Source organism: Rhipicephalus sanguineus, chromosome 6 (assembly GCF_013339695.2).
Source record: "Rhipicephalus sanguineus isolate Rsan-2018 chromosome 6, BIME_Rsan_1.4, whole genome shotgun sequence".
Taxonomy (NCBI): domain Eukaryota; kingdom Metazoa; phylum Arthropoda; class Arachnida; order Ixodida; family Ixodidae; genus Rhipicephalus; species Rhipicephalus sanguineus.
Genome location: NC_051181.1, coordinates 158,169,166 through 158,196,926, shown reverse-complemented (window position 1 = coordinate 158,196,926; position 27,761 = coordinate 158,169,166). Strand labels below are relative to the sequence as shown.

Here is a 27,761-nt window from a genome sequence, read left to right as displayed (position 1 = left end):
ATTGAGAGTGCTCGCTCTATGTTTCATTGGCAGATCTGGAGCAGCTGCGCCGCCAGATTCACTCCACGGAGCAGCTCTCTCTACTTTGCGAAAAGCGGCGGATTCGACCAGAAGTCGCCAGCTCCCTGTGCGTGTGCAGAGTGTGGCGTACCACGTACGCGATGCAATGCGCTGTCCGACAGCGCCCATTCTCTCCGTTCGCGCCTTTGAGGGCGAAAACAGCGCGAAACGCGAGGAATGCTGGGCACTTGCGAAGCAGGTGTGCGCTAGCGCCCCCTTACCATTTGCTCTGGCAAGGGCACTTGTGTTCCATTGGCAGATTTCCTTCGGTTGCTCGCCGCCGGAGTGGAGTGCTCCGGCGCAGAGTTCGTCGGCCACTCCGAGTCCGCCAATGGAATTCACCACTAATCTGCTAGGGCCTAGATAATTTTTTATCAGTAAAAATTGTGTACATTGCCCTCTGAGGGGGCCAGAGACTTAAAAGACCAAGCTTCAAAAAATATTTTGGAGCCAACATGGCCATAATATTTTAAAGATGCTTTGAAATTTGGGATGTCATGCTTACATTCATGTGCAGAGATTTTGATGCAAAATTTAGTAATGAAACTTCGACCTTCGTTTTCTCTTGCTATTATTAAACTTATCTGCTTGAAATTAATGACAGCAGCACTTTCAAAGAATAACATTCTTATCAGTCTAAATAGATTCACCAGTCCACTTCAGTGCCCCTGCAGAGATGTAGTCTTCCTTATTAAACATTCATTCTTTGTCGTGTGTCTCTGCTTATGCTTGTTATTCTACTTGGTTTTCTTTTTCCAGGGATGAAAAGGAAGCTAGTGATAAGCCTGAAGCCAAGGAAGGCTCGTCTCAGGTCAGTGCTGATTGTTTGACTTTTAAAAACGCAAATATTTATAGTCTTTGTTGTTGGAATTGTGACTAGAAAGCAGTCTGCATCCACGCATTTCTTTGTGCACTTGTAAAAACTTTACTTGGAAGTTATGTTTCGCATTCTTTTTCCAGGGTTCACTTAGTGTGAATGGAAAATGCTAAACAATGGCCTTGCATCATTACAGGGTGGGGATGCACCATCTTCACCGACTCGCTCGGATGTGACCGCTGATGAGGACAAGCGACACAAGAGGGCTGATGAGGAGGAGGACGACGAGGATGCCAAGTCAGACTCTAAGCAGTCTAGTGGCGGCCGCAAACGCAGCTACAGCTCCAGCAGCCAAAGCAGTTCAAGCTCAGATTCTGACTCGGATGATAGCGACAGTGAGTGACAGATCCATTCCATCTTAATATCTTATGGACTCCTCTTATTACTTTCGTCTTAATATGACATTCTATTGCTAAGCATTTGTGTGCGTGGTGAAGCCTGACCGTAGCCACAGTGAAACCTGCCCATAGCCTTGCAGTTGGTGTCATATGTGGCTGGTCACACTTCCATTGCCAATGTAAAATAAGCAGACGTCCTGCTCCTGTGCAGCTTATTAGTTCAAAGGTTTGAAAATGTGACAAATCACAACACGTGCGAGTTTCCAGTGTGAGTGAGACCTTGCTATTGCCTTCAGTGCTTTGCTGCATCATTTGTTTCGGTAACCCTTGGTCTTTATGTGCATCTACCTACAGGGGATGCCTCTGACGATCAGGACTCTGGTGTTCCGGGCGAGGAGAGTGGTGGGGAAAGCAAGAAGGCCTCGAGGAAGAGCAAGAAAAAATCTAAGAGGCTCAGCAGTTCTCCTCGGGCAAAAAAGACCACTAAGGCCAAGGAGGAAAGGTCTGAGGATGGCAACGAGGAAGGCAGCAGCACCAAGGGGGAGCCAGAGGATGACGACGAGGACGGTAAGGCCTACTGCCGCGACTTGAGTTTTGCACCAAGCCCTCCATACATCTCTTGACTCGCTTTGTAGTGATCATACTGTTTGCTTTGGTGGTCCAACTGTGCCATTTGCTACAGTTCTAATCGTCTGCCCCTCGCTGCATCAATCCAAGTGCAACTAGCGCCATCTGCACCAAGCTCCGCCATTTTTGCCTGTTTGTTCCGCCACGGCTGTGCATATGGAATTCCTTGTTGGCAGTGGCTAGATTCATATTGCTAGTCAACTGCCCCTCGTTAGCTTATTCGGAGCACGCTTTATGCTGTCACGAGTACAAAGACTGGGGTACACTGGACCCAGCAAGTTTGTATTGTCTGAGGTACAGACTGTGTGGGAAGGTGTCTGATCTTGTCAGTGGGAGATTCAGCACTAAATAATCACGGGATGAGCTTGAAGAACAGTGGGAGCGTAAAGACAATAGCAGATAGCTCCATGTTGAAAATTGTGACACCACATGAAAGTGCGGATTCGTTTATGTGGTCCCAACTCGGTCCTCAGATTTGAATGCCACATGCAGTGCTTATGATTTAGTTACAGAAGCTGAGATATTGTGGGTCTTGGAAGATTTTACAAAATATTTTAAATTAAAAGCTTTCTCAATGGTTCAAGATAGAGCATTTAAATGTGTCCTTGAAAAACACTTTGTGGGGCTTTTTAAGTCCTTAAAAACAATGCAGTTTTTGCCTCCAGAGCCTGTATGAACCCTGTGTGGCATCTCGGCCTGTTCTGACGCACCACATCTCGAAGAGTGCAGGGCACACTCTGATTTAGGGGTTTCAATATATACGGTTCTACACACCCTACATTTCGCGCAGTTCTTATGTGGTATACACTATACCAGTGGTTCTCAGCCATTGATGTTTTGGGGACCCCTTGTAAACAGTGGAAGTGATTGGGAGCCCCTTGCAGTGAGAGAAAGTGGGATCAGGTCATAAATTAACGCAGCATCCTGCGTGAAATATAGGTGCCTTTTATTTCTACCATACACTGGCGATTATAAGACGACGTTTTCTTCTCTCTCTCTCTCTCTCTCTCTCTCTCTCTTTTTTTTTTTTTTTTTTTTTTCTTGCTCCCCCCCGCCGCCAAGTGACCTTCCAAAGTTCGGGGGGTCGACCTATACGCGGAATTCTAAAGTCGACTTATCTGTGGGGTCCCACGAAAGGTGGTCGTCCTCGGATTTCCTGCTATTCGACGCATCGATAACATCAGAAGCAGAGGCAGCGGAGTCGTGGCAACAGCTATCTCCCAACACGCGCGCTCCGCTTCCGGAACCGGACATTTTTGCAATCTGCCACAACGATCGCGAAACTATAGCGAAACCACACGAGGCGAAACTACGGAGCGCATTTAAAAATCACTGCCGCGCGGCATTAATGCGAACTGCTTAGGAAACACGGTCTCGAAAGCAGCATTTCAAACCTTTGATAGAGGGCGAACGATGCTCTATGAATAAAGAGGAATTTATCTTGCGATGCGCCCTGCAGTTTTGTTTTCATACAATAGAAACGATTCGTTGACAAACCATCGGCGTCCGTGTGGGCTGGCAACACTTCGCAGGGAACTAAACCACATGACCAGTCACATGCACCCACAAGTGTCTTCGCGTGTTTTTGCACTCACGCCTGTTCGCCATTTCTGCATTTCACTTCGCTTGCGAGCAGTGGTGTGCGCGATTTGTGACGCTGCCAAACAGACACCAAGATGCCACCGCTACGCCAGCAACAGTACAGCGCTGCTTTCAAGAGGCAAGCGATCCTCTACGCAGAGTCGGAAAGCAACGTTGAAGCAGGGTGCACGTTTGATGTGTCGGAAAAGTGCGTGAGGGAATGGAGAAAACGAAGGACCAAGATCTTCGCATGCGCTGCTACACGCCGTTCTTTTCGCGGACCAAAGTCTGGACGATACCCTGCCATTGAGGAGGCGGTTCGAGATTGGGTTCACGACCACCGGCACCCGTTCTGACGGCGAGCAGCAGCAGTGGCTCACACGATGGCAATGACCGTGACTGCGTCCTTCTCTCAAGCGACGGCGAGTCGTAAGCATTGTTTCACGGGCAAATAAATGTTTCTTTGCATCACTCCCTCTTCTGAAAAACTTATTGGTGAACTATGGCCGCAGCATGAGGCTGTGTTTGGAGTCAACTTTTTTTTTCCCCCTAGAAGGGGTTGCAAGTTGGGGGGTCGACTTATAATCGGCAATATACGGTACTTGACAAAGAACGGTCAAGGTGCCACGCCAATTTGATCTCAATAGCTTGCCAATTAGCTGTGCAGTCTTCAGCCACATTCAACCTGTTTTTAGCTGCGTTTGCTTTTCAAGTATGCAAGCCTGGAAAAAGCATGCTGTGCATATGTTGTAGAAAACTGCAACAAAAGCTTTACAGCCATCTCATGGAGAAGGAGAAACATAACTCGGCTCCGCCACAATGCAAAGGTGTTTTGTGGTGAAGCATACCAAAAATCGGAAGGGGCTGTAGTGACGGGTCATAGTGCGGCTTCAAAAAACGCGTTTTTTTTCCCCCCCGAGCATGGGTTTCGCGGACCCCCAGAAATAGCTTCGTGGATCCCATTTGGGAACCACTGGCCTATACTCTGCGTTTGCCAGTGTTGTTCATAGATTGCTCTATGCAGTTATCATACCATGCCATCTCTCTTGGTTTTCTTCCTCTGGACTAGCAGGCAAATTGCTATATTCCTTCAGCAAAGACCCTTTGGGTTCTTCTATTACAAACTTCTCTCTTTGAAATGATGCAGAAATCATCTCTTTTTGTCCCTTCCTTTGTTCTTTGCAGGGCGCCCCGATTCGGTGGCTGACAGCAAGGGTAAGGGGGAGGAAGAGGAGGAAGAGTCCAAGGCCACAGCTGGTGAGCAGGCCACGAAGGATGAGTCTGGTCAGGGGGACGGGTCTAAGGCTGCCGAGACCGAAGAGAAGAACCGGCCACGGCCCCTTCACCGGACTTGCTCCATCTTCCTGCGCAACCTGGCACCTACCATCACCAAGATGGAAGTGGAGGCGGTCAGTGCTAGATAATGTATACGAGGGAGCCGCATGCTTTTCTTGTTGTTTCGCGCATTACTGTCAACGCATTGTATTATGTAACATGCAGGAGCATTCGAAGTTGGGCTACATTGTGGTCAGCAGTATGTGTGCACAGTTGTATATGTCCCATTGGGATAACTCTCCTCATCTGCTGCACCCATTGCCATGTGTAACACACAAAGCATGTTTAGAAAATGCACAGAGCAAATGAAACAGGGTTGTCTTCAACCTTTGTTAATTCTCATGGTTTTTCATAGTGCTGGAGAAAGCTTTCAGCAGGCATTGACCTAAAAGATAAAATTTTAGAAGAACATAAAAGGCAATTTCCGAAAAAACACAGGTCTTGTGCTGCAACCACATTGCAAGGGAAGTCAGGAAGTTAGTATTGCACCTTCCACTTTGCTTTTATGCAAAGTGATAACAGAATTTGCGAATTCATACAATCAATAAAAATGTGTTGATGTGGTCAACATTCCTTTACTCTTTTCTTGATGCCTTCCATAATTCAGGGTTCGGTTAAATCAGGCATTTTTTTTCCAGTCCCATGGAATCCAAATTACCGTATTTACTCGAATCTAACGCGCACCTTTTTTCCGGAAAAACGGGTCCAAAAATCGCATGCGCGTTAGAATCGAGTACCGAAAAAAAACAAAAAAACTCGGTTATCGTATTGCCATCGACATTTCATAATGGCCGCCTCCTACGCGCCTTGGCCATTTCTGCCATTTTTTTTCAGTTCGTACGTGTGCCGAGGAGATTGTCATCCCGTTCTGCGTTCGCATCGATGGCATGGAAGTGCTGACTCCAAATACTCGACGAGTGTACAACGATGCCGCATTTAAAAGAATAGTTATTACATGTGCAGAGAGACGGACGGAAATCGGGCCGCATCGCGGTCGTTCGGATATAGTTCGGACTTCCCGAAACGTGCGTGCGAGACTGGCGCAAACAGAAGCAGAAGATTTTTTTACAGCAAAGCTTCATGAAAAAGGTCTCAGTGGACCAAAGCAGGGCCGGTTTCCCGAAATCGAAGAGTGTTGACAGCGACAAGGTGTTGTCCGACAGCGACGAGGACTGATCCATTACGTGACTCGTATCGCCGCCGTAGTGGTGACAGTTTTAGCGGCAAGGCCCGCTTTTTGACTGTTTTACTTTTTGAAACTTCAGTTCTTTAAAACCCAAATACTTGTTCTGAATGTGCGAAGTTTGACTCCTACGGACTTTTTTTGTTCTTTTCTCTCACGAAAAATGGGTGCGCGTTACAATCGATGTATTACTTTTTGTTTTGTTTTTTTTTTTGGTCGCGGAAAACGGGTGCGCGTTACAATCGAGGGCGCGGTAGAATCGAGTAAATACGGTAACAAGGTTTTGCTGTACTAACTATTTCTCTTTAGTGACTAACATGGCAGCATTTATGGACGGAAACCTGAATGCTCTTGCAGACAAAACAGTTCATGGTTGCTGTTTCCGATGTGGTGTGGTTACAGATGTGCAAGCGTTACCCTGGCTTCTTACGGGTGGCCATCGCGGACCCCCAGCCTGAGCGCCGGTTCTTCCGTCGGGGTTGGGTGACGTTTGAGCGCACCGTCAACATCAAGGAAATCTGCTGGAACCTCAACAACATAAGGGTAAGTAAGCATGGCTATCACTGAGCAACTCGGCACTAGAAGGGTGAGCAAATGATTGGTTGACCTTGCGATTTGCTTTGATCACCGTTAATTTAGCAGGGGGTGAGTGAATGATTGGTTGATCTTGCAATTTGCTTTGATCACCGTTAGTTTTTCACTTGCGAATTGCTTGGAGTTATGTGACTAATATCAAGCAAGCACGGGTACTAATGTCAACACTTTGCTCACACAGTAGTGAAGCAGGTAAAGGAAATGACAGATTGTTTTTGTGCTGTGTTCCAACTGTGGGACTACTTGCATGTGTCTCGAGATAAGCACGTACATGGAGCTAGCTGGATGAGTGAATACCGTCATTGCAGCTGAACTTAGAATTGCATATGAATACATCATGTTGGCTCACTCATTCAGGGTGTTAGCCTTTTATAGATCCATGAGTACACATGAATGGTTTATTCATTGCAAAGTTATGATCAATTGGGTAAAATTCTCTTTTTGACAAGACAGAATAAGCCCACATGTAAACATTGCAAAAAAAAATTCACCTTTGAAAGATATCTACTTGGACCTTAGCACATTTTTTAGCCTATATTTTTAGATACACGTAACCAGTGCAGTTTCTGGCAAATGATTATGCTTAGCATTGCCAGACTTCAATTTCATATGAACAACATGCCCACTGAAATTTCCAAAGTTGATTACGTGGTGAAAATTTGGAAGTGACTGCTGTCCTAGCAAAGTTTCTGAGTTTCATCGCAGCTATTAAGGTTGATTAGCAAAAATTGAAATTTTAAATGAAGTCTAGTTTTCTTTCTTTAATCAGATGCAGTTGCAAAAACAGCCAGTGAAAACTTTTTTGCTCGAATGAACTGGATTGATGCCGTTCTATCTGTTATTTTCAGAGCTTCTTTGTCAACAGCCTTGAACTGCTTTCTTTCTTGCTTGCTTTTTTTTTAATTTATTTATTTCTTATGTTGATGTTATGACTTGCTGCAGTTACGAGACTGTGAATTGGGTGCCATTGTTAATCGGGACCTGAGTCGACGGATCCGGTCAGTGAATGGCATAGCCTCTCACAAGCAAGTGATCCGCTCTGATATCAAGCTGGCGGCTCGGATTGTGCACAACCTAGACAACCAGCGAAGTCTCTGGACCCAGACTGAACCTGGCACAGAGTCTGCTGGTAGTGCTGCGGCAGACCAGCTACCTCCTGTTGAGGTACGTCACCTTTATTAGCACTGTCTTGTGTGCCTTGGCATGCATTGGGCATAGTGTTTCCTGGTAGTGAAATGTCAATTTGCTGTAGCAGTGGAACTGTTTAACCTGGTTTTGTTGGGTTGGTAAGTATTAGTTCACTGGGATGCCAGTGGAAGCAATGTGGGAACGCGTTTTAACAGTAACAGTGTTGCTACACACACATGCTGTGACATTTAAGATTGAGCAGGCATCGTGATCACAAAATGCTTCTTTCTCCGACATTGCAGAGTTACTGTATGTCTTGGCTGACTGTAGCTTTTCAAAAATTATTTCTTGCAATTTGAGTAAATGTGATTTTCACGTCAAAGGAACATAGTAGACGACCTGGCTGATTTGTGTAAACATTACTCTGCAAGTTTCTAGTTCACTGCAAGTAACCAATGTTTACTACAACTTCTTTTCCTTTTTCTCATTTTGTGCCTTCTCGCTAGTAGTGTAAGACTGAAACTACTGTCCTTGTTGTGCAGCATTTTTGGTGCTGACAGTTGTGTCTCCATTCACGCGCGATTGACACCTCGCAGGGTTTCGGTGTGTCCTCCAAGAACCCTTTGTTGAAGAACATCACTGACTACCTGATTGAGGAGGCCTCAGCAGAGGAGGAGGAGCTTTTGGGAGGCTCCGCAGACAGGGAGGAAAACACGGACGCCGAAGACCCTGCGAACGCTGGTGGCATTAACAGCGAGAAGGATGAGACTCTAATAAAGGTAGCAGTGGCATCGGGTTGCATTTACCTGCAATAACTGTTCCTTTACATCACCGTCAGTAACTTGGTTCGTGTGTGCTTGGTGGGAGCACTTACATGTCTGTCAATGTTTTGAGCACCTGTGCTGGTGACGAGGACTGCTGCTCTTCAGAATGCATGTGTGGTGGTATAGTTTTCCTGATATAGTTGTGGAGGTGCAGGGGCAGCTTTCAGTGCCACTGCATGCGATGCCTACCGTCCTTGCAAAGAAATAGGCTCAGCCATCGCCCACTCCTCCCTGTGCTTGAATAAAATCCAGAGAATTCATACTAAAGGTGTTTTCACATTAATCCCAAGGTGGTCCCAACACCTAAGCAATCTCTAGGTATTAGGCTTGTGCGAATATTCGAACGAATAATACAGTATTCGAATTCGCTTCGATTCGAATTTAAATTATTGAAAATTTCGAACTATTCGAAATGAACGAATAAATGTATATTAGTTCGCTTGTTACCCCCGTAAAGGTGGTTTCACTGCAGTAGAGTGGTGCTATACCGTGAATACACATTTCTAGAAAACCGCACTGTCCGTTTGTAATCTCCTGTAAAGGCGGTTTCACTGCAGTGGAGGGGTGCTATACCGTGAATACACTTTTCCAGGGAAAATTCGCACTGCCGCGAAGCCTCACTTCAAGGTTAAATGAACATATTACCCTCACATCGATTAATCATTTTTTAAGTTTAAAAACTTGTTCTAACGGCTTATATGCTCCAAGTGTAGTAAATTTTAAAACGTAACATATTTTACAAGTTATCACTTGCATTATACCAAAAGCCAAATCCTGCTACTATTCAAAGTTGCTTCCACTTCTTTTGAACCAAAAAGAATGACATTTGCACATGCCTTGTTACATTATTAAAAAAACGTTGTGCAGGTTGGTTGGATCATGACAAATATGCTCGTTTTTCTTTATAATATGGGATATATACTATTCGAATTCGATTCGAAATTATTCGACCAAAATCACTATTCGCTTCGAATTCGCTTCGAACCTAAAATTTACTATTCGCACAAGCCTACTAGGTATAGTGTCTCAAATTCAAAACTTCAGTGAGGAGGAACTCTGACTTCACGGTTGTTCCTGGTAAAATTCATTTGTGTGATATACTACAAAGAATCACTGTCTTTTCTTCTTATTCATTTTATTATCAGAATAATCATCACATCTAACAAATTTTTACTAAATTTATTTTATATGAATGTGGTTTCTGCAGCCAGGAATGAAGGTGAACTTTTTTGCGTGTGTGTGTGAGATTTTCAGCACGACGTATGTATAAAACTTTTAGAAGGGCATCTCCTCAGTGTGGAATTACGTATGTTCTTTTATGGGGATAATGTCATGGCGAGATGGGACTGCCATATGTTTGGTGCTTGTACATAGGGATTGGTTGCGGTGTTAGTGACCCTGGTGCCCCTTGTTCAGGTACTGGACCGTCTTCTGGTGTATCTGCGAGTTGTGCATTCTGTGGACTACTACAACCACAGCGAGTACGCCAGTGAAGACGAGATGCCCAACAGGTGCGGCATCATGCATGCTCGAGGGTCACCACCTTCCGGCAAAGTCACCACACAGGAAGGTAGGTGCATGCGTGTTGAAAGAGAAGCACTATATTAGTTCAGTGAAGTTTACCTCCAGAACTGTTGTTATAAATAATTTTGGACGCTCGGCATACTTTTCCCTTTAGTGCTTTTTAAGTTAAGTTGGATTGATAAATTACGCTTCTGCAGTAACAAACATGAGACTACCTTAAACCAGTGTTTTACAGCGGAGCTGTTAAAGCCGAGCTCAAAGGGGTGAAGTATTGTCCAGCAGACAAGTATAAACAGCACGAAGAAGACAACACGTAAGAACATAGAAACACCCTATACCATACATAGCATAGCCACGTATGGTATAGTATAGCAAGGGGTGGAAAAAGGAAGGGAGGGTGAGGGAGAGTATAGTGTATTATAGCGGAGGTGAGTGCAGGAGGGAGGCAGCTGGCCAAACGGAGACGAGGTTCCTTCTGTGCTAAACCATGCCCATGTTCGCCTAGCTTTGCATCACTTTGCATTTCATCGCTGAGGCTTCCCCTCAGCTCCACTGTACATTGGCTTTTATGAGGTAAATTCAGTTAAAGCCACACATAAATTGTAGAGTTACGCGACATCAGATCCAAAAGAGTTAAAGATGCTAGCCCTCCGCCATATAACAATACAATTTGTCTAGGCTTGTGCGAATAGTGATTTGGTCGAATAATTTCAAATCGAATTCGGATAGTATATATCACATATTATAAAGAAAAATGAGCATGTTTGTCGTGACCCAACTAACCTGCACATTATTTTTTTAATTGAAACATGGCATGCACAAATGTCATTGTTTTTGGTTCAAAGTATTTGACTTTCGGTAGAATGCAAGTGATAACCTGATAAATATGTTACGTTTTAAATTTACTATACTTGGAGCATATAAGCCGGTACAAGCTTTTAAGGGGGGACGCGGGTCTTAGAATAGTAAAAAATGGACAGAAAATCAGTTTTGAGAAAAACGCATTTTAGGCATGTTTGCACCCCTAAGCAGCTGCCCTCAAAATATTATCGCCGATTTCGCCCGAGAGATCGGTTAAAACTTATTTTTAAGACGCCACGGGAGCCGCAAAATGCATCTCAACAGGCAAAATTTGTTCAAACTTCCTGCGCGCGCCGCGGGCGCAGCAGCTGGCTGATCGCCGCCATCTTTGGCTTGTTTTGAAACTGTTTTCTTTGTGTACATTTTGCGGCGTTTCAAAATGGCGTCACTGCAACAGAACGGCCGCTATCGGCGCTTTTCCGAAGGGTGGTTGTAGAACGCTCATTGGCGAGAGCGCACGCGCGCGAGGCGAGCCCCTTCTCTCGCGCCTCCCATTGGCTGGCGCAACACGAGGCGGCCATTTTGTTTTTGTATTTTTGTTCTGCGCTCACGGCTGCCGTGTTGCCGGTGTCGTGTGCTCATGTGTTGTTACAAGTGTCATCTTCCTCTGCTTACGCTCGCGTTCGTGAGGCCCGCCGACACACAGTTATCTTATTTTGTGCTGGCACATCCGGAGATTCTCGTGTAAAGAAGACGCGCCAAGCGTACGAGGGCGCGATGCCGAAACTACTTGTCGCTACCGGAGCTTCGAGTCTACAAGAACCGCCCGGTTCCCCGTGGTCAAGCTGCAGCCATCGGATCATTAGGCAATGCTTCAGTGGCATTGGAAACCGCATTCGTATGGCATACTATGCGGGACTGCCGAGTGCGCGGGAAATACGGCGACGGGAGGAGTGCTTGGCATCGCAGCTCGCAACGAAGCAGCGGAAGTTCAAGCTGTTGGATGTTGGTGAACGGCGTCAAGGAAAATAGCACAGAATTTATCCGCATGGACTTATCCGTGATAAAAACGTTCTTTGAGCTTGTGCTTCGTTCCGAGTTCGGCTCAAGCGGTGACCTTTTTCAAGGCAGAGGGTATAGGCTGCTTTCAAAGCCTGTGCTTCATTATCATAGGTGCGACTCGCGCGAGAAGCATTTCTCGTAGAAGGTAGCTGGTGATAGTGGTGCCAAGATAATGTCATTTGAAGTGAAATGCATTAAATTAGGGCCACCAATACTGTCGACAAGGGTGCAACGGTAGTCGCTTCAACCATGACCAGACAGAGCAACACCGGAATGGCAGAGACGGCGTGTTACACTTTGGGAAATTGATTTGTGCTCCACAGCCTTGAGAAGGTTAAAAACTGAGATTGGAAGTTGCAAAAGGAGCACTTATACAGTAGTGACACCAAGCACAGACTTTCAAAATGACACAGACCAGCAGGGTACCCTGAGTACAGCCCTTGCCTGCTGTTGAGCCAAGTGCTATTGCTGGACAATAATAACTGATTTTTGGTTTAATAAATAACCCACGGGCTTTTTAGACTTAATCTCTCTGTCTATTTTACCGTATTTACCCGCATAATTTGCGCCCTCGCATAATTTGCGCACCCCTAATATTTAACCAGCTTTGCTAAAAAAAATATTTACTCGCATATTTTGCGCTCCCCGTCCCGCTCGAGCCAGCTCGCCGGCGCGCGCGCACGGGGAAACTTTGGACGGCCGCGCCCCGCGGCCCTCACCGAGCAGGCGAGCGCAGTCATACACAAGACAGGCTGCGAGTGCGAAGTCCCTTCTTCCAATTACTTCGTTCTCTTCTCCGGAAACCGCCGAGACCGTACCAACCGTACCCGAACACCTAAATCTGTTCACCGGCTGTCGGAACTATTCGAGCGTTCTCCCGCCGTGAGAATGCATGCACGCGACACGGCACGGACTACTTTCTGCATCGGAGGCGTGCGAGGGCCAGTCGCGCCAACATTTTCCCGCGCTGACCCTCCTCCTCTGCGTCCGCGCTGCGACGCAGCCTTCGTTGATTTCGGAAGTTTAGGCAGTTTAGGTTTCGCGATCAGCCAGTTGCGTTTTCACTGTTCTCTTGCGCTGGGCTACAATAACTACTCCGCAAAATTCAAGCTAACTGTTATAGAATTTGCCTACGGAAACGGGAACCGTGCCGCAGAAGAGTTCGCTTTTTAATACAAGACCGAGAAGGAGACCGTTCCGAGGACCGAAGCATGGAAAGTTTCCTGCCGTTGAAGAGTACCCTTTCAAATATGTGCGAGAGCTTAGGCCCACCGGTATCGCCGTGCCGTGGCACCTCGTTACTCCCAGCATTGTCGCGAAGAGCTTCAAGAAGATGCCTCAACGCACTCGACGGAACCAAGGACGACGCGCTTTGGAAAAGCGGTGACAGCGGCCACGGCGATGATTCTCAGTCGGACTTCTCAACCAGTGATTCTGACTAGACCGTGCATGACCGAATCTGGCTGGTTAAAGTACAGGCTAATTCTGTTAAAAACCGTTCGTTTGCGCTATAATATATTTTCTTCTTTAATGTATTATATCGCGCGTGTTAGGACTATATATTGTGCGTTATTTCAGATGTGCTCGCGAAATCTCCGCGTAATTTGCGCACCCCCTTTTCGGAGCTCCAAATTCGCGAAAAAAAAGTGCGCAAATTATGCGAGTAAATACGGTATTTGCCTGTTGCAAAGCCACATTCATAGACAAATTTTGTATTACTTTAGCTTGCAAGGAATTGGTACAGGCCTATGAATTGCTAAAGGTGGAGTTTATCACTCTGGTACTGGGTGCACTATATGGCTTTATAAGAAGATTTTGCCAGTACATTGGCAGGTCATGGTCACATATTTGGTATGGCTGTTCTCGTGAAGAAGAAACCTATCAAATGATATAACCACTAGTGCTGTGGCTGCACTTCCACAAAAGTTACAGTTGTCTGAAACTTCAAATGCGTTTTTCTCAGTTTGATATTTTTGCTCAACGCACTCAGCCTTACGGGGTTTTTTTCCATGTTGTTGCTGAGTAGAAATCACAAATTTAGTATCATTTTACTCGTATTGAAACGATCTGGGGGGTGATGCTATTTGCATTACTCTAGCACCATTTTACAAATTTTAATTAAAGATACTAATGAGAGTGAATCAGAAAAAATAACCACCAGTGAGTGTTCATCTGTTTTCTGACCTTCACAGTGCTCTCAAGTGAATAAAAATAGCATCACCCCTATAGCATGATCTGGGCATTGGGCCCATGCACTTGCATATTGGTTTTAGTAGGTCGAAATTGCCTAAAAGCCCCGTAAGAAGCAGGCACTAATTATTTTTTCGAACCTCGAGATCTTTTGAACTAGTGCAGCTATTAAAAAAAACTAATTACAGGTTTGAAATCAGCATAAAAAACTGGTCAAGACAGTGAAGTTTGGTTCATATTGACCCAAAAATAAAGAAAAAAAATTTAGGATCCACGTCCCCCCTTAAACTTTAAAAATGATGAATCGATGTGAGGGTAATACTATGTTCATTTAATCTTTAAGTGTAGCTTCGCGGCAGTGCGGATTTTTCCTGGAAAGGTGTATTCACGGTATAGTGCCCCTCCACTGCAGTGAAACCACCTTTACAGGGGGGTTACATGCTGACTAATATGTACCTATTCGTTTCATTTCAAATACTGTAATACAGTCGATCCCGGATATATCGAACTCGAAAAGGATCGTGAAATAGTTCGATATGTCCTATATTCGAAATATAAACTATGCGTATTTAAGGCTTATATTAATGCATTCCAGGTCTCGAAACAGTTTCCGGAATTCGTAACAAGCGCTAACATGATGATTCGCTCACAACTAGTATGCTAAATAACAAGGTGGCAACTTCTTCTTTGCAAGTTACTGCACTTTATTTCGCACGAAAATAGTCCGTAAACTTGTCTTGCTTCTTGCGCGCCGTCAAGTTCATCAAGTCATCCTAAATATCGTTGAAGCTTTCCAAATAAGCAAATTCAGCACCTTCAGCCACAACAGCGGTGACTGACGCTGAACGCCGATGCAAGCTTTGGCGCGCGGTAAGAGGTGGTTTAGCGGCAGGATCGACTTAGCGGCGGCGTTGGCGTCTTCATAACCGCAGGGTCCGCTTTCGCGGCACCGGCAACGTTAGCCTTGATTGCGGCATCGATGCGGTCAGAAACAGCAACATCGTCATCTGCACCGATGAAGTCACTTGCTGTACTCCCATCCAAGAGCACTCCCGGAAATGCTAAGTCGCAAAATTTACTGAGACACTGTACGCCGTTGTCAGCGGTCATGACGCACCCAAAGTCTTCACCTGGCACCAAAGCCCGCAAGGAAACAGTCCATGACGGTGCTTTGCTTGACGTCATTCCAAGCACCAGTCATCATTTTATCACTATGACCGGGTCCATGTTTAGTTCAACTCCCGAATGAGGATTTGTCAGGAACGAAGCGAGAAGTACACGAGTCCTCAAGCCGCAAGAGACAAACCCACAAACAACGCAGCCCACAAACAACGAAGGAACAAGTCCCGTCGACATCTTAGCAATGGCGATGGCATTTGTAGCTTTGTAGCAAGCAGCCGCTGCTTTGGCACGAAATGCAAGAAAAAGGGTAGCCTCCGAGATGTGTGTTTTATAACCGAAAACGCCAAAAAATAGTCACGACGTTGCGTATCTCGGAGGCCATGCTTTTTGGGCCCGCATGCCATCGTGCGCGAACACTCTGGGAAGGGAATGCAAACATTGCAACGAGGCTGCCGAGTATCTCCGCATTCATCTCATTTTGGTGCCTTCGGCAATCGGCCCCTTCAAAAAACACTATGCACGCGCTTTACAACCTACAGATCGTGCATCAAGCAAGCCGGTGCACTCGTGAGCGCTGCGCAACCGACCAGATCAACGTAATGCAACGACACCGCCTTTTCGTCACCTGTGCGCGAAGAGTGATCGGAACTTGACAGAACGCGGCCGAAAATGACCAACATTTGTTTGAAAAAATGCACTCCCTGGAGTTTGGCGCGGCGCAGCGTTTGATATATCGGATGTTTCGCTGTGTGGGAGTTCGATATACGTGTGCACCAGCCCTATACTTTTGCATGGGAAATTCAAGGGGATTTCTCAACTGTTTGATAAAGCCAATAATTCGATATATCCGAGTTTGATATATCCAGGATCGACTGTATTCGTTCGAATATTCAAAGTGGTTGAATATTCACACAAACCTCAATTTGTCGCTACCACATTCATTGCTTCACCCTTGTGACAATGCTGTGATTTTTTTTTGTTTTTACTGTCTTACTATGCAGCTTTAGTAGCGTTTGCTGTCGGCCTAGTTGGTACATGGCTGAAGTTGAATTGATGGGGCGAATGCTCAAACAGGGACGAAGAACACAGGACATGGACAGGCGCGCTTGTCTGCATGCTGTGTCCTTCGTCCCTGTCCGAGCATTTGCACCATCAATTCAACTTCAGCTTGTACACAAATTCTCATTAATGCTGTAAGTGTCTCGCTCCCATAATATAAGATCATCACTGGAAAGAAGCAGTGTGCATTGCCATGTTAACCACCATTCTTTGCTTTGGATTTCAGTGGCCGAATACATAAACCATTTTGAGAGCAAGATTTCACCCTTCCTCCAGCCGTCAACCAAACTCAGTGAGGAGGAAGCCAACAGACTTGGAAAGAAGGACCCTGATGCGTATCCTCGGTGCTTTGTAACACTGCTGTTGTAACTTGGCTTGGTTGTTATGTCTCTAATTCAGTTATGTTGCAGCCGTGACTTTTAATTTACAACCCCTTTGTCATATCCATCCTGCCACCTCATGCATGTTTCGAAGTATGATTTTTACAAGCGAAAATAAAAGTGCAGTTCTGGTTGAGCACAGCCTCGAGGTTGCCATGTCAATAAGATCGTGTAATGAGTTGACGTGCCTAGCACACAGCGAGGCTGCATTTTTGTTAGATGTCGTTCCTGGGTGTGCGCATATCTTCAGCCAGTGCTATCATCAGTCACGCTGTTTCCTTGACTAAAGCATGTATTCCAGCGAGGTAGAGAAATTTGTGGCGGCCAACACTCAAGAGCTCTCCAAAGACAAGTGGCTGTGCCCACTTTCAGGCAAGAAGTTCAAGGGACCCGAGTTTGTCCGCAAGCACATCTTCAACAAGCATGCCGAGAAAGTGGAAGAAGTGCGCAAAGAGGTGAGGAACTGCTTTGCTTCTGCCATCCCTTTTTCGTGGTAGTTCTCCATTTTCAGGACATTATGCTTTTGCTGTGGAGCTTTAAACAATGGAGGAACGAAATTACTTAAATATAATACAGCAAAAAAATATATATTTTCTTTTTCTTATTTAACATTAAAAGATGTAGTAGGGCTAAGGAATTGGTGGTTCCATCTGTCATAGGACAATCTGGACAGCTCAGTATGGAGTGATTTAACTCTGATGCAGCAGTGTGCAACCATTTTGTCCACTAAGAAAAGTGTGCCAGCCTCAGTGTCTTTTAGACATCCTTTTAATCATCTTGTGTGTGTACAGTGTTCACTCTCTCCCTCTTTTCTTGTGTTCCATTTTTTTGTTTTTCTTTACCCTCAGTATAGGATGGCAAACCAAGCACTTGTTTGGTTGGCCTCCTGGTGTTTCCTATTCTCACTGTCTCTGTTTAGGGAACATGGCAGCAATGTGAAAAAGTTAGAATAATCGGGTGTCACAAAAATTGCTGTAAGAATGTCGTGAGATTCCACTACGGGGCCCTTTATAGTCCAGATGTCGTGCAGAATACAATAGAAACTCAGCGCAAAAGTATCTGTGTACCCCTGAAAGTTAAGTCCACTTGTGTATGTTTAGTCTACTTGGCAGCAGCTGCCAAAGGAGTGCTGTTTTGTTGGCATGAATTGTTCCTATAATGTGAGTAGCAACTGTAGTGACGTTAGTTCAATGTACACGTAGTATGGGGCTATACTTTTGCAAGGGATTTTCATAGGTATGTTACATATGTTCGATTTATCCGCGTTTGGCTGTGTAAAGCTAATGCAGAATATTTTCTTATGGCATGTGTTGCTCGCCAAACACAACCGCTATAGTATATCCTCACTAAAGGTACTGTAATTAAATGAAAACACTGATCTTGAATACTGATCCAGGTGGAGTACTTCAACAACTACCTCTTGGACCCCAAGCGGCCGCAATTGCCCGAGCACCCGGCCAATCGAGGAGGCCCTGGTGGTGGTCGGGGTGGCGCAGGGGTCGGACACGAGGGTCCCGGCATGATGGGTCCCTTCCACGGCATGTTCCCACCACCACCCGCTTTTGGCTTTCCAAGAGGTCATCCCGGTGCCGGGTTCCCCGGTATGTGTATTTCTTCGTCTCTTCAAGAAGCTAACAATGGTGAAGTTTGGCAGTTATGTACAGCGACCTGCTCTACCTATCCAACAGTTTGTTGCATTGTTACCATTAGCCATTCACCATTAGCGTTGGATTACGGGTTTCATATGAAACATTTTACTGCAAACGGCGCTTACATGCTTGAAAGGGGGATATTTTTTTCAGATAGCTTTTGTAGCATGCATCATCATGTTGTTGCATGCAGTTTGGGCAGTTAGCATAAAACTGCAGGCTTTACGCAGTAAGCATTCCTTGCACAAAGTGATTTAAGCATTCTAATAGCCAAAACGGCCAAACACCTTGCAGTGAAGTATGCTAGTCGGGGCCTATGCCTGTTATATTGAATTATTGATATGTTGAACTATTCCATGATCTGTTTCAGATTTATATATCCTCGTTCAGCTCTAGCATCATCCTGAACATGAGGGGCTTCTCAAAGCTGGACATCACAGGATGTCTAGTGTGCACAAAACCACAGCATTTATTTTTCCGAATGAGAAAATTAAGATTAGTCGAGTATACTTTGAGTGGCAGTTTAGGTTGAGAATACTATGAGTGTGGCAGAGTTGCAAAGTGAACACAATTGTAACGACCATGATGAACAAAGAAAGGAAATTCTTTCTGCAGGATTTGGTGGCCGCAATTTCCCAGATATGTACAGGGCGGGATTCAAAAGAAACAACTACGGACGGTGAGTTCCCTTTAGTATTGTCATTTTAGAGGCCGCTGCTGGCTCGTAACATTGTAAAAGTTTTACTGCTGCTATGCTAGCTTTCAGGGCCTTACTCATTTATACCATGCTTTGTGCATCATTTATAATGCAATTCTACTATTCATGGTTTCATTGTTTTATTTGCTTTCTACATTAAAAGCAGTGTCCGTTTCACTGCACACAAATGTAGATGTTAGAATAATCTTACTAGCAACAGCCAAAAATGACATTCATCTCTTTGGAAGGTAAGATTCAATCATTTGCATTCGGACATTGCTACAAAAAAGCCAGTGTGCTAAACATATACATGAACGCAACATTGATTACACCTAAAATTTAAACCATGATACATCACTGGCTCTATCAGAGTGCTTATGTGTGAGGGCCTTTGTTATGTGCAGTATCATCTCAGTGATACAAATCCGCGGGGTTATGAAAGATATTCGTATCAGCCGATCATATCATCGGTGCGTGATTGCTGTGGTTTCCATGGCTGCACGGGCAGCGCAAGTTCAAATCTTCAAAGCAGCATACATTCGTATCAAACATTGCGTGGTGAAAATTTGTTTGCAACAACTGTACTCTACCACACTGTATGCGAATGGGCCTTGGCCGGCCCGCAGAAAAATTTGTATCACCCTAAAGTTCGTACAAGCCGTGATCGTATCACTTAGATTATACTGTACTCGCTTGTCAGTTGTGCTTTATGAGTAGAGAAGGCATTCTTTTCGAGTAACAACTACATGAAACATATGGCAAACCTATTTTCGATGCATCATTTTCATTGGTCAGTGTCATTAGTATCAACTTTGCACAGTAGCTATTTCCATAATTGGGTCAAAACGTGCTTGGTGATTAAATTTGTAAAGCGTGTTTTGGACTAGACGGTCTACCCGTAATGTAAGATAAACTCGGGTCATGCTGAAAGTATGCCTGCGTTGTGCTCCAAGTGGTTTCCACTCTAGCTTTGTTCTGTTGTAGAGAAATGCTGAATTCTTACTAGCAGTATCCTGAAGCAGTGTTCAATTTTTGAAAGGTAGTGTCTAAAGGAAACATACAAAGCATTGCAGTCCACTTATAATGACAAGGGGTCATTGCTTATCAGGAAAGGCATTTTTTTTTTTTTATTTCTACATACTGCTGCCCATCGTGGGCTATGTATGGCAGGAGTGGCAACAACATCACATGTCAATTGCAGACAAAAAACCGGTCATTGGCAAAGCGCAAACAAATCTGGGCAGTGCATTCCAGCGTTCAATTGTTGAAGGAAACTAACTATATTTGTATAAATCATTTCTAGATTTAAGTGGCAAAAGATTAAGATTATGTGAGCTACGAGTACAGGAAGGTTGAGCAAACCTAAAGTATTGATTTAAGCGGGTACAGTGTGGGGAGTTAACTGAGTTACGGTGCTAACACCACGACGAAAACCATGCTGGCAATCACTTAATATGTTATTGGTTTCTCGGTAATCCATAATATGCTTTTAAATTATGTGTTCGAGTAGTTTATAAGAGTAAGAAGTTAGGGAAATCGGCCGGTAGTTAGTTAACATCTTGCATACCTACGGTGTGCTTAGTGCTACAGTCATTTTCCTCTGTCTTGCCTTCCATGGTCATGTCCTCATAACTTGGCTGCCCCTGCCGTGGTGGTCTAGTGGTTATGGCACTCGACTGCTGACCCGAAGGTCGCAGGATCGAATCATGGCCACCGCAGCTTCATTTCAATCATTTCAGTGGAGGCGAAATGCTAGAGGCTCATGTACTCAGATTTAGGTGCACGTTAAAGAACACCAGATGGTCGAAATTTCTGGAGCCCTCCACTACGGCGTCCCTCATAATCATATCGTAGTTTTGGGATGTAAAACCCCAACAATTATGATTATTATTATTATAACTTAGCTTCTTCTTATTATTTTTTTTTTTGTCTTTTGTTTTTCTTTTTCACCATCACATTTTTTCTTGGTATTGATTCTTTGAGCATTGCCCTCTCGAAAATAAACGTGTGGTTCTTTTTTTTTTTTTTTTTTTTTTTTTTTCTAGGAGCTTTGCGATTCCACTTTCTCTTTTAGATGTGCCTTCAGCTACAGAGTTACAGGACCTAGCTTCAACATTTGCATGTACAGTATGGTCCACTGTTAAAGGGAACACTCCAATGAGCACCTTTCATTTTGCTGGCCCTCTGAGAGCAAGCGGACAGGGAAACATTGTTCATGCACTGCACGAGTCCGTCAAAAAGAGGCAAAACTGTCAACCATCAGTAGTCTTATGCAAATCTAAGCCACTATGTTTTTGCAAGAGAGCGAAATCCAAACACGCCCTGCAAAGTGTTCCCTTTAACAGTGGACCGTCTGTACAATGAGCCCAGATTTTAGTTATAAGTGGTTGTAAGAGATTTTCACACTTTTCTTGTAATCGTTATAAGTGGACTGCATTGCACAGCTCTTAAAGGGACACTAAAGAGCAAAACAGTTTTTCTCGTATAAGTATAAAGTACTCTTCACGATACCAAAAACACCACACTTGCTGCGAGAAGACGCTTAGTAAGCAAGAAAGCGCGCAAAAACAAAATGTGGGTTGCGACGCCACCTTGAAATTTCCGCACCATTCGCCGTGACGTCACATGTTTTGACAGCGCCTACCAGGGACTACGTAGTTCCTAATCGGTGAAAATTAAGTACATTGTCCTCTGATGGGGCCATAGACTTAACATACCAAGTTTGGGGTAATTTTGTTGAGCCAATGGCGCCAAAATACGATGAATACACTTTGAAATCCGTGACATCACGTGGGGAGATTTCGGCACAAAATTTAAAAATGGTACTTCGAACTTGATTTTCTCCTCTATTAATAAACCTATGATGGCGAAATTAACGTCATTAGTGTTCTCAGACCACGATTTATCGATCTAAACCGATTCATTGTTTCTCTTTAGTGTCCCTTTAACACACTTTTGTGTGAACGTTCTATGCACTTTGTATGCACATATAAAGGGAAACTAAAGTACTGTGCTGGAAAACAGAAGCCACTTGAAGATTCCTGCCCTTGTTTTACAAAGTCTTCAGCAGCGACAGAACACACCTCAAGTTGTCATTTGGCTCTTTTGCTGCCTTCTCCTACATGTTAGAGGGAGCTTCATTTTCCTTGTGCTGACTGTGTTGTGACAGAGTCCACCGTAACAAAATCGTGAGCGGAACAGTGCGAAGCAAGAAAAAATGGACCAGTTTTCGGTTTCTTTTTTTCAGCTTCCGCTCAGACCCCCGGGAAGTGATCGGATATCATGATCTCGATGAGCCACAGGACTTGGAACTCTTTTAAAAAGAGATAAGGGTAGAGAGAAGTCACATAGAGGCAGATTTCTCTCTGATGACGTCGTACACATTTTATTTTTTTCATAGACACAGTTTGCAGAGTTCAGTGTAATAACTTCATCTCATTTGACAGTCGGCGGTTTGGCATCACAGAGTGGACGAGTTTCTCTCTCCACCCACTTTTTTTTAGCCCTTCCACATTTGTATGTCGTGAAACTTTTATGGAAACCAGTGTTCTTAGTTCTGTTATTGAAAGCCTGCCTGTGCTTGCGACTGTCAATCACTCTACCAAATGTCATTTCTCTCTGTCAATAAAAAGAACTGAGACTCTCCACACAAACTTACCTTTCTTTCCACTTGGCTTACTACACTGTGTGCTGGTTGCTGCTGTTGCTACTCCAAGAATGCAAAGTAGCCTTCTTGGGCCTCGCATTTCTTGCCAGCTTGAAAGATTCCTCGGTTTGCCTTAGGGATGCAGACTGGCTGTTAGGCCACAGCCATCGTGTGTTCATGGTCAACAGTTTGATAGACACTCACCCGCTCAGGCATCCCGGTAAAACAAATGTTTGCAGTCGTTGACCGAAGTTGTGAAAAAAGGACCTTATAAGCATACTGAAACAGCGGCCCGACTTTCAACTTAGTCAGTGATTGCAATTCCTTGTTTTACCATTGATCCGTGTGTTATGTCAATATTGCACCATTTTGAAAAGAAGGCAGTTTGTAGCACATGCAGTTGAAGCTCAAATTGTAGAGCTCGGAATTTAGAAAAGAACTCGCATGCATTCAGAAACTTGTCCATGGTTATGAAATGTTTGGAAGGCAATAGGTGTGCAGATTTGGAAAATTGATTCGTTGCTAAATGAGCCACTGTTTTGAAAAACATGGACAGGAAAAGACCTTCAAAAATCTGGCAGATGTGATGGTCGTTGGTGCAACAGGCAGTAGCAATGCTGTTTTCCTAGCAGTGAGCAGAAAGAAAGCAATTGAGGATGATCTTGATTCTCGTGTCACAGGAGGCAAATGCACTGTAACCCTTTGTCAAGAGCTCCATTTCTAGTACAAGCCAGCAGAAAAGGCACAGTACATGGCCCAGTCTGGCCTTCTGTTATTGTAGCCAATTTTTCTTCAAGTTTTCACATTATACAATCTTTGGTATGTTCAATTTGGCATCAAATACAAAAAGCCCATCTTCTGTGTAGTACTGAATTTCAACTGTACTCTGTATAATTTAGTGGTTACTAGCACTTTGTTAATAAGATGATAAAGATTTTAGCTGGCTGGCATTGTGAATTTGCAATGCACTGAGGGTGCTCTACTGGGCCACGAATACCACATTCCTTGCCTCCCTTCTCACCCCCTGGCTTCATTGTTGGAAGGTGGCCGATGAAAAGGAATGTTTGACATCCACATGTTTCTGTTTCAGAGGGCTACGTGGAGAACCAAGAGCACTCATCACCTACAGAGACCTTGATGCTCCCAATGACATGGAGCACCTCTAACCTATAATCTGCTTTTTGCAATTTGTGCTTCAATTGGCTGGAAGTCAAGAGATAGCGCATTCAATTAAGTGCCGTCAGCCTTTTATTGTGTAAGAATTAACCAGTTCATGCACTGTTGAACATTAATGTCTGGAGCATGATCCCTGAGAATGATGATCGCGCACATGCCATAAAAGCCATATGGTCATTATTAATTGGTGTACATCACCATGGCAATAGTTCGTTTCCTGCTGGCTGTTAGTCCACTTAGCATTTACATACTGCAGACAGCACTTTGCATTTTCAGTAAATATGCAAGGGGTTGGGTGTGTTGTCTTGAAATGTAAAGTATGCGACATTTCATATAGTAGTTTTCTTCTGTTGTCTTTTGTGTTTATGTGTATTAGTGGTTTGCCCCTTAGATGCCAAAGAATTCAACTCTTCCATACAAATGACAACGTAAACATAATTTATTCAACATATCACTTTTTTGTTGTTTTCTCACACAAAGCCATTGTCATTTGCACATTAGGAGTGGACTGTCCCATTTCAGTAACATACACGTACACACACAGACTTTGACACGTTGTGGGCTCTGAGGTGCATTGTACATGAGTAGAAGCAGTATGCTGTCTGCATTACCAAAATGCTGCCTTGAATGCCACTTTACATGTTATATTTTTTCTTTTTAGCTGCAGGCATTACATGCACAAAAACAAATTGTTGCTTGTTCTTTGTTGAAGCATCAAGTATGTTTTGTATCCATGTACGGTTGAGAAATTGGAATAAATAGGGTGCGAGGGGAGCACATTGAAAGTAGCTTTAGTCTCGATTGTCCCATTTGGGTGCATGCCACGAACCAGTGTGCATCACACACATCATAGCACAGCCGTACGCTCGCATTTCAAAAAGAGTTAGGAAAATAGGTTACATTGCTTTGGAACAGGTGATGCACAATATCCCTGGAAAAGCTTGGAAGCATGTTAATAGTCTGACGTTAAATCACTATGCTTTTGTTTTGGTAAAGAGGTAAGAATGTGTTTCACAGCAGTATGAATGCACAGCTTACCCTGTGCTGTCTTGGTTGGTCATGCAGCAGTAGAGAAGCACCTGATAGGTAACAAACGACTAGAACATACTACAAGTAGGCCATTGGAATGACATGCAAAACTGCCTTTCTCCAAGTAGCTGAAACATGGCTGAAATGTGAGCTGGTCCGACTAGCTGACATGTTGGAAAATTTTGTGCTTTAAAAGCAGAGCATGGAGCACAAGTGCATGTGCAAGCACTTAACTCAGTGATGCAACATGCCTTTGCTTTGTCTTTTAGTGGTCTTGGGTACTGTATGCCACTTCTATACTGTGACATATAGTAGCTCTATTGAAAACAATGTGCACTGTTAGTAGATTTCAAAAGGCAGAGCATGAAACTCTTATCGCATTTGTTGTTGTTAGTGTGCTATTTCGATTGCCGGTCATTCCTGTCGATACTATAAGCCAATATAAGCCTAGTGTTAGACTGCATTGGGAAATGTTGGCTCCTCTTTTAGTTGTATTTGGAGCATGTTACCAGCAGCACTTCAGCCATTTGGGCTCACTCATGAACTTCCGCATGTTGTCTGTCCTCTTGCAGTTGTTACACATAAAATGCCTTCAACATTGAGCTTAAACATTTGTAACCTTGGAATGAACAAAGGCCATGCTTCAGTAGGTTGTGATCTTGCCCATTAAAGAGGATTGGCAGAATGGCTTCAACATGAACATGCCCTTTAAAACAGCCACTTCAGGCACTATGCAGCGCCTGGGAAACTCGTGGCTCATTCACTGTCGTCTGAATGTTGCTGGAAATGTGATGATGTTTGGAGGGTGGTAGAATGATGGTAGCGGTGCCGCGACGCATAATCTACGTTTTCGTCGTTCAGCTGAGACTCCATTGTTGAGACTCCAGGGCACGCAGGGGCCACCACTATTTGTTCATAGTCTGTGGGCTTCTTCCTGCATGAGAACATGAAGATACGAGGCAACAGTGAAGTAGTGTAGGACAGAAGAAACTATCATATATATTGACACGATATCACTACATTGCTAATTTTGAAAGAAATGTCCAGGGTGCAAATGCATTGCTTGGCAATGTTGGCAAATGGTTAAATACCTACTCTTATAACTAGTAATGAAACAATGTGTTTAGTACTACTATTCCTACACTTTGATCATAGATCTCTATTAAATGCTTTGCAGACTGACTGTTCATTTTTCAATGCAATTTTTTGCTTTCAAATATGGCAATGCAGCTTCCAGGTGCAGCTGCATGCTGTGTGGGAAGCTGTGAGCAGGCACGTCAATTTAGGTCAGGCTGAGCTTCGGCTTCAATGTTATTTCCATCCAGCTGTAGCAGCAGTTTTTTTTTTTATTTTGTTATGAAATGAACTTAACTAGTTGTTTCCAATGTGCCTGCTCAAATTTCGCAAGCAAAATTTTGCGCCTAGTCTTCTCAAACTACACTATCACTGTCAATTCCCTCTGCAGATTGTGAAAGTTGAGCAGTTAGGCATTGAGGGACCTTTAACTTGCCAGCTAAAGACAAGAGCAGCATTGTGCAGTGCAATCAAGATGATGAAATGGAAAATATTGGGCAAAGCACACACTCTGTATTTGCAGACAGAGTTGCTGCATAAAATTAAAGTATGTGCCTATTTTTCTTCATTTTGTGTAGCTATTGTTCCCCCCCTGTTGTCCAGACATAGCCTCCAGTTTTTGCTCTTTAAAACTGTCTTTACGGTGCAATGTTAGCAGGCATTATAATTTACTCTTGCCCTCGCTAACTGATATGAGTCATAGCAAAGCCATAAGTGCCATAGGCAGTTTTTTTTTCCTGCTTTACTTATTTGTAGGCTTGTTTAAATATAATTTTTTTGGTTCAAAGTGAAGTCAGAGCAAATGGTAATTAGTATTGAATAATTTTGAAGCACATTCGAACAGTAGCAGGATCTGAACAGTAGTAGTGTGCAAGTTATTATTAAGCTAATTTTTAAAGTTTGCCACACTTAGCCCATATAACATGCTTTTAAATTAAAGAAAAAAAATATCGGGGTGCACAGCGCAGGTAATGAAGTAAGGCTTCGCGGCTGTGCAAAATTTTCCCGATTAGGTGGTTTCACTGCATGGCAGTCCCGCACTGCAGTGAAACCACCTTTTCAGGCGAGTTACGGTAAAATACGTTTACATTCGTTTCGAATACTTCGGAAGTTCTAAATTTATGTTGAAGCACATTCAAGTACTGTAAATTCAGTAATCATCCATGGACAATGAATGGTTTAGGTAAACCTTCATGATTGCTTGAATAATTTTTATCTTCAAAACCTAATGCCTCTTGCGAATAAAGACTGTCTACTCACCCTATGCAACGCAGGAATAAATTGCGTAGCCATGGAAACAGTTTGAACTCGGTGACTCCTGTAAACGGTACACAAACACAGAGTCTGCTCATGATGCTTACTCAGCCATAGGTTATGTTAACTGTAGTGCTTTGGCACTTGTTCTAGAGAAGGTGACTGCTTACATGGGCTTTTTATATAGGATATGCATAAGTTAATGGGAAACTACTATACAGTTTATCAAATAACTTTACTTTAACTGCAAAAATTAATTTACAGCAGGAAAAAGGTGACTGAAAAAAAAAAAAAAAAGCTGCCTGGTCACAGCATGGCAGAGCCTCAACCACCCATCAGCAGTGAAAATGGGGTAAACCTGAAGCTGATCGCATTGACAGAATTGCCCGTCTGGTTGCGTTAATTGCGACTTACTGACGGTTTTTGGGTTGGAGACACTTGGAACTTGTAAATGGGGTAAAGCACTCTTTGACATAGCATTTAAAAACAGGAAAAATAAACATTGAAATGTAATCGCAAACAATTGCACCATGCTTATCTGTACCACTTGG

General features: G+C 43.9%; 2 protein-coding genes across 9 annotated transcripts in view; one reads left to right on the top strand and one right to left on the bottom strand.

Annotated features, from left to right (window-relative positions):
• LOC119396879 (serrate RNA effector molecule homolog) overlaps positions 1–24,641 on the top strand; it is a 66,572-nt gene extending 41,931 nt beyond the window's left edge. For 3 of the 4 annotated variants that reach the window (XM_049417267.1, XM_049417265.1, XM_037664233.2), the window contains 13 exons: positions 820–871; positions 1,074–1,272; positions 1,630–1,842; positions 4,669–4,892; positions 6,404–6,544; positions 7,538–7,759; positions 8,320–8,502; positions 9,964–10,117; positions 16,532–16,640; positions 16,987–17,140; positions 18,082–18,286; positions 18,950–19,013; positions 23,768–24,641. In XM_049417267.1, the coding sequence (XP_049273224.1) occupies positions 820–871; positions 1,074–1,272; positions 1,630–1,842; positions 4,669–4,892; positions 6,404–6,544; positions 7,538–7,759; positions 8,320–8,502; positions 9,964–10,117; positions 16,532–16,640; positions 16,987–17,140; positions 18,082–18,286; positions 18,950–19,013; positions 23,768–23,843 (1,996 nt within the window). In that variant the 3' untranslated portion in view covers positions 23,844–24,641. Of the gene's footprint in view, positions 1–819; positions 872–1,073; positions 1,273–1,629; positions 1,843–4,668; positions 4,893–6,403; positions 6,545–7,537; positions 7,760–8,319; positions 8,503–9,963; positions 10,118–16,531; positions 16,641–16,986; positions 17,141–18,081; positions 18,287–18,949; positions 19,014–22,278; positions 22,685–23,767 lie in introns of those variants that run through there. The other variant, XM_049417266.1, reaches the window with a different exon arrangement.
• Positions 24,275–27,761, bottom strand: part of LOC119396880 (solute carrier family 12 member 8) — a 44,283-nt gene continuing 40,796 nt past the window's right edge. For all 5 annotated transcript variants that reach the window (XM_037664238.2, XM_049417268.1, XM_037664236.2 and 2 more), the window contains 2 exons: positions 27,217–27,274; positions 24,275–25,816 (listed from right to left, as the gene is read on the bottom strand). In XM_037664238.2, coding sequence (XP_037520166.1) covers positions 25,639–25,816; positions 27,217–27,274 — 236 coding nt within the window. In that variant the 3' untranslated portion in view covers positions 24,275–25,638. The remainder of the gene's footprint in view (positions 25,817–27,216; positions 27,275–27,761) is intronic.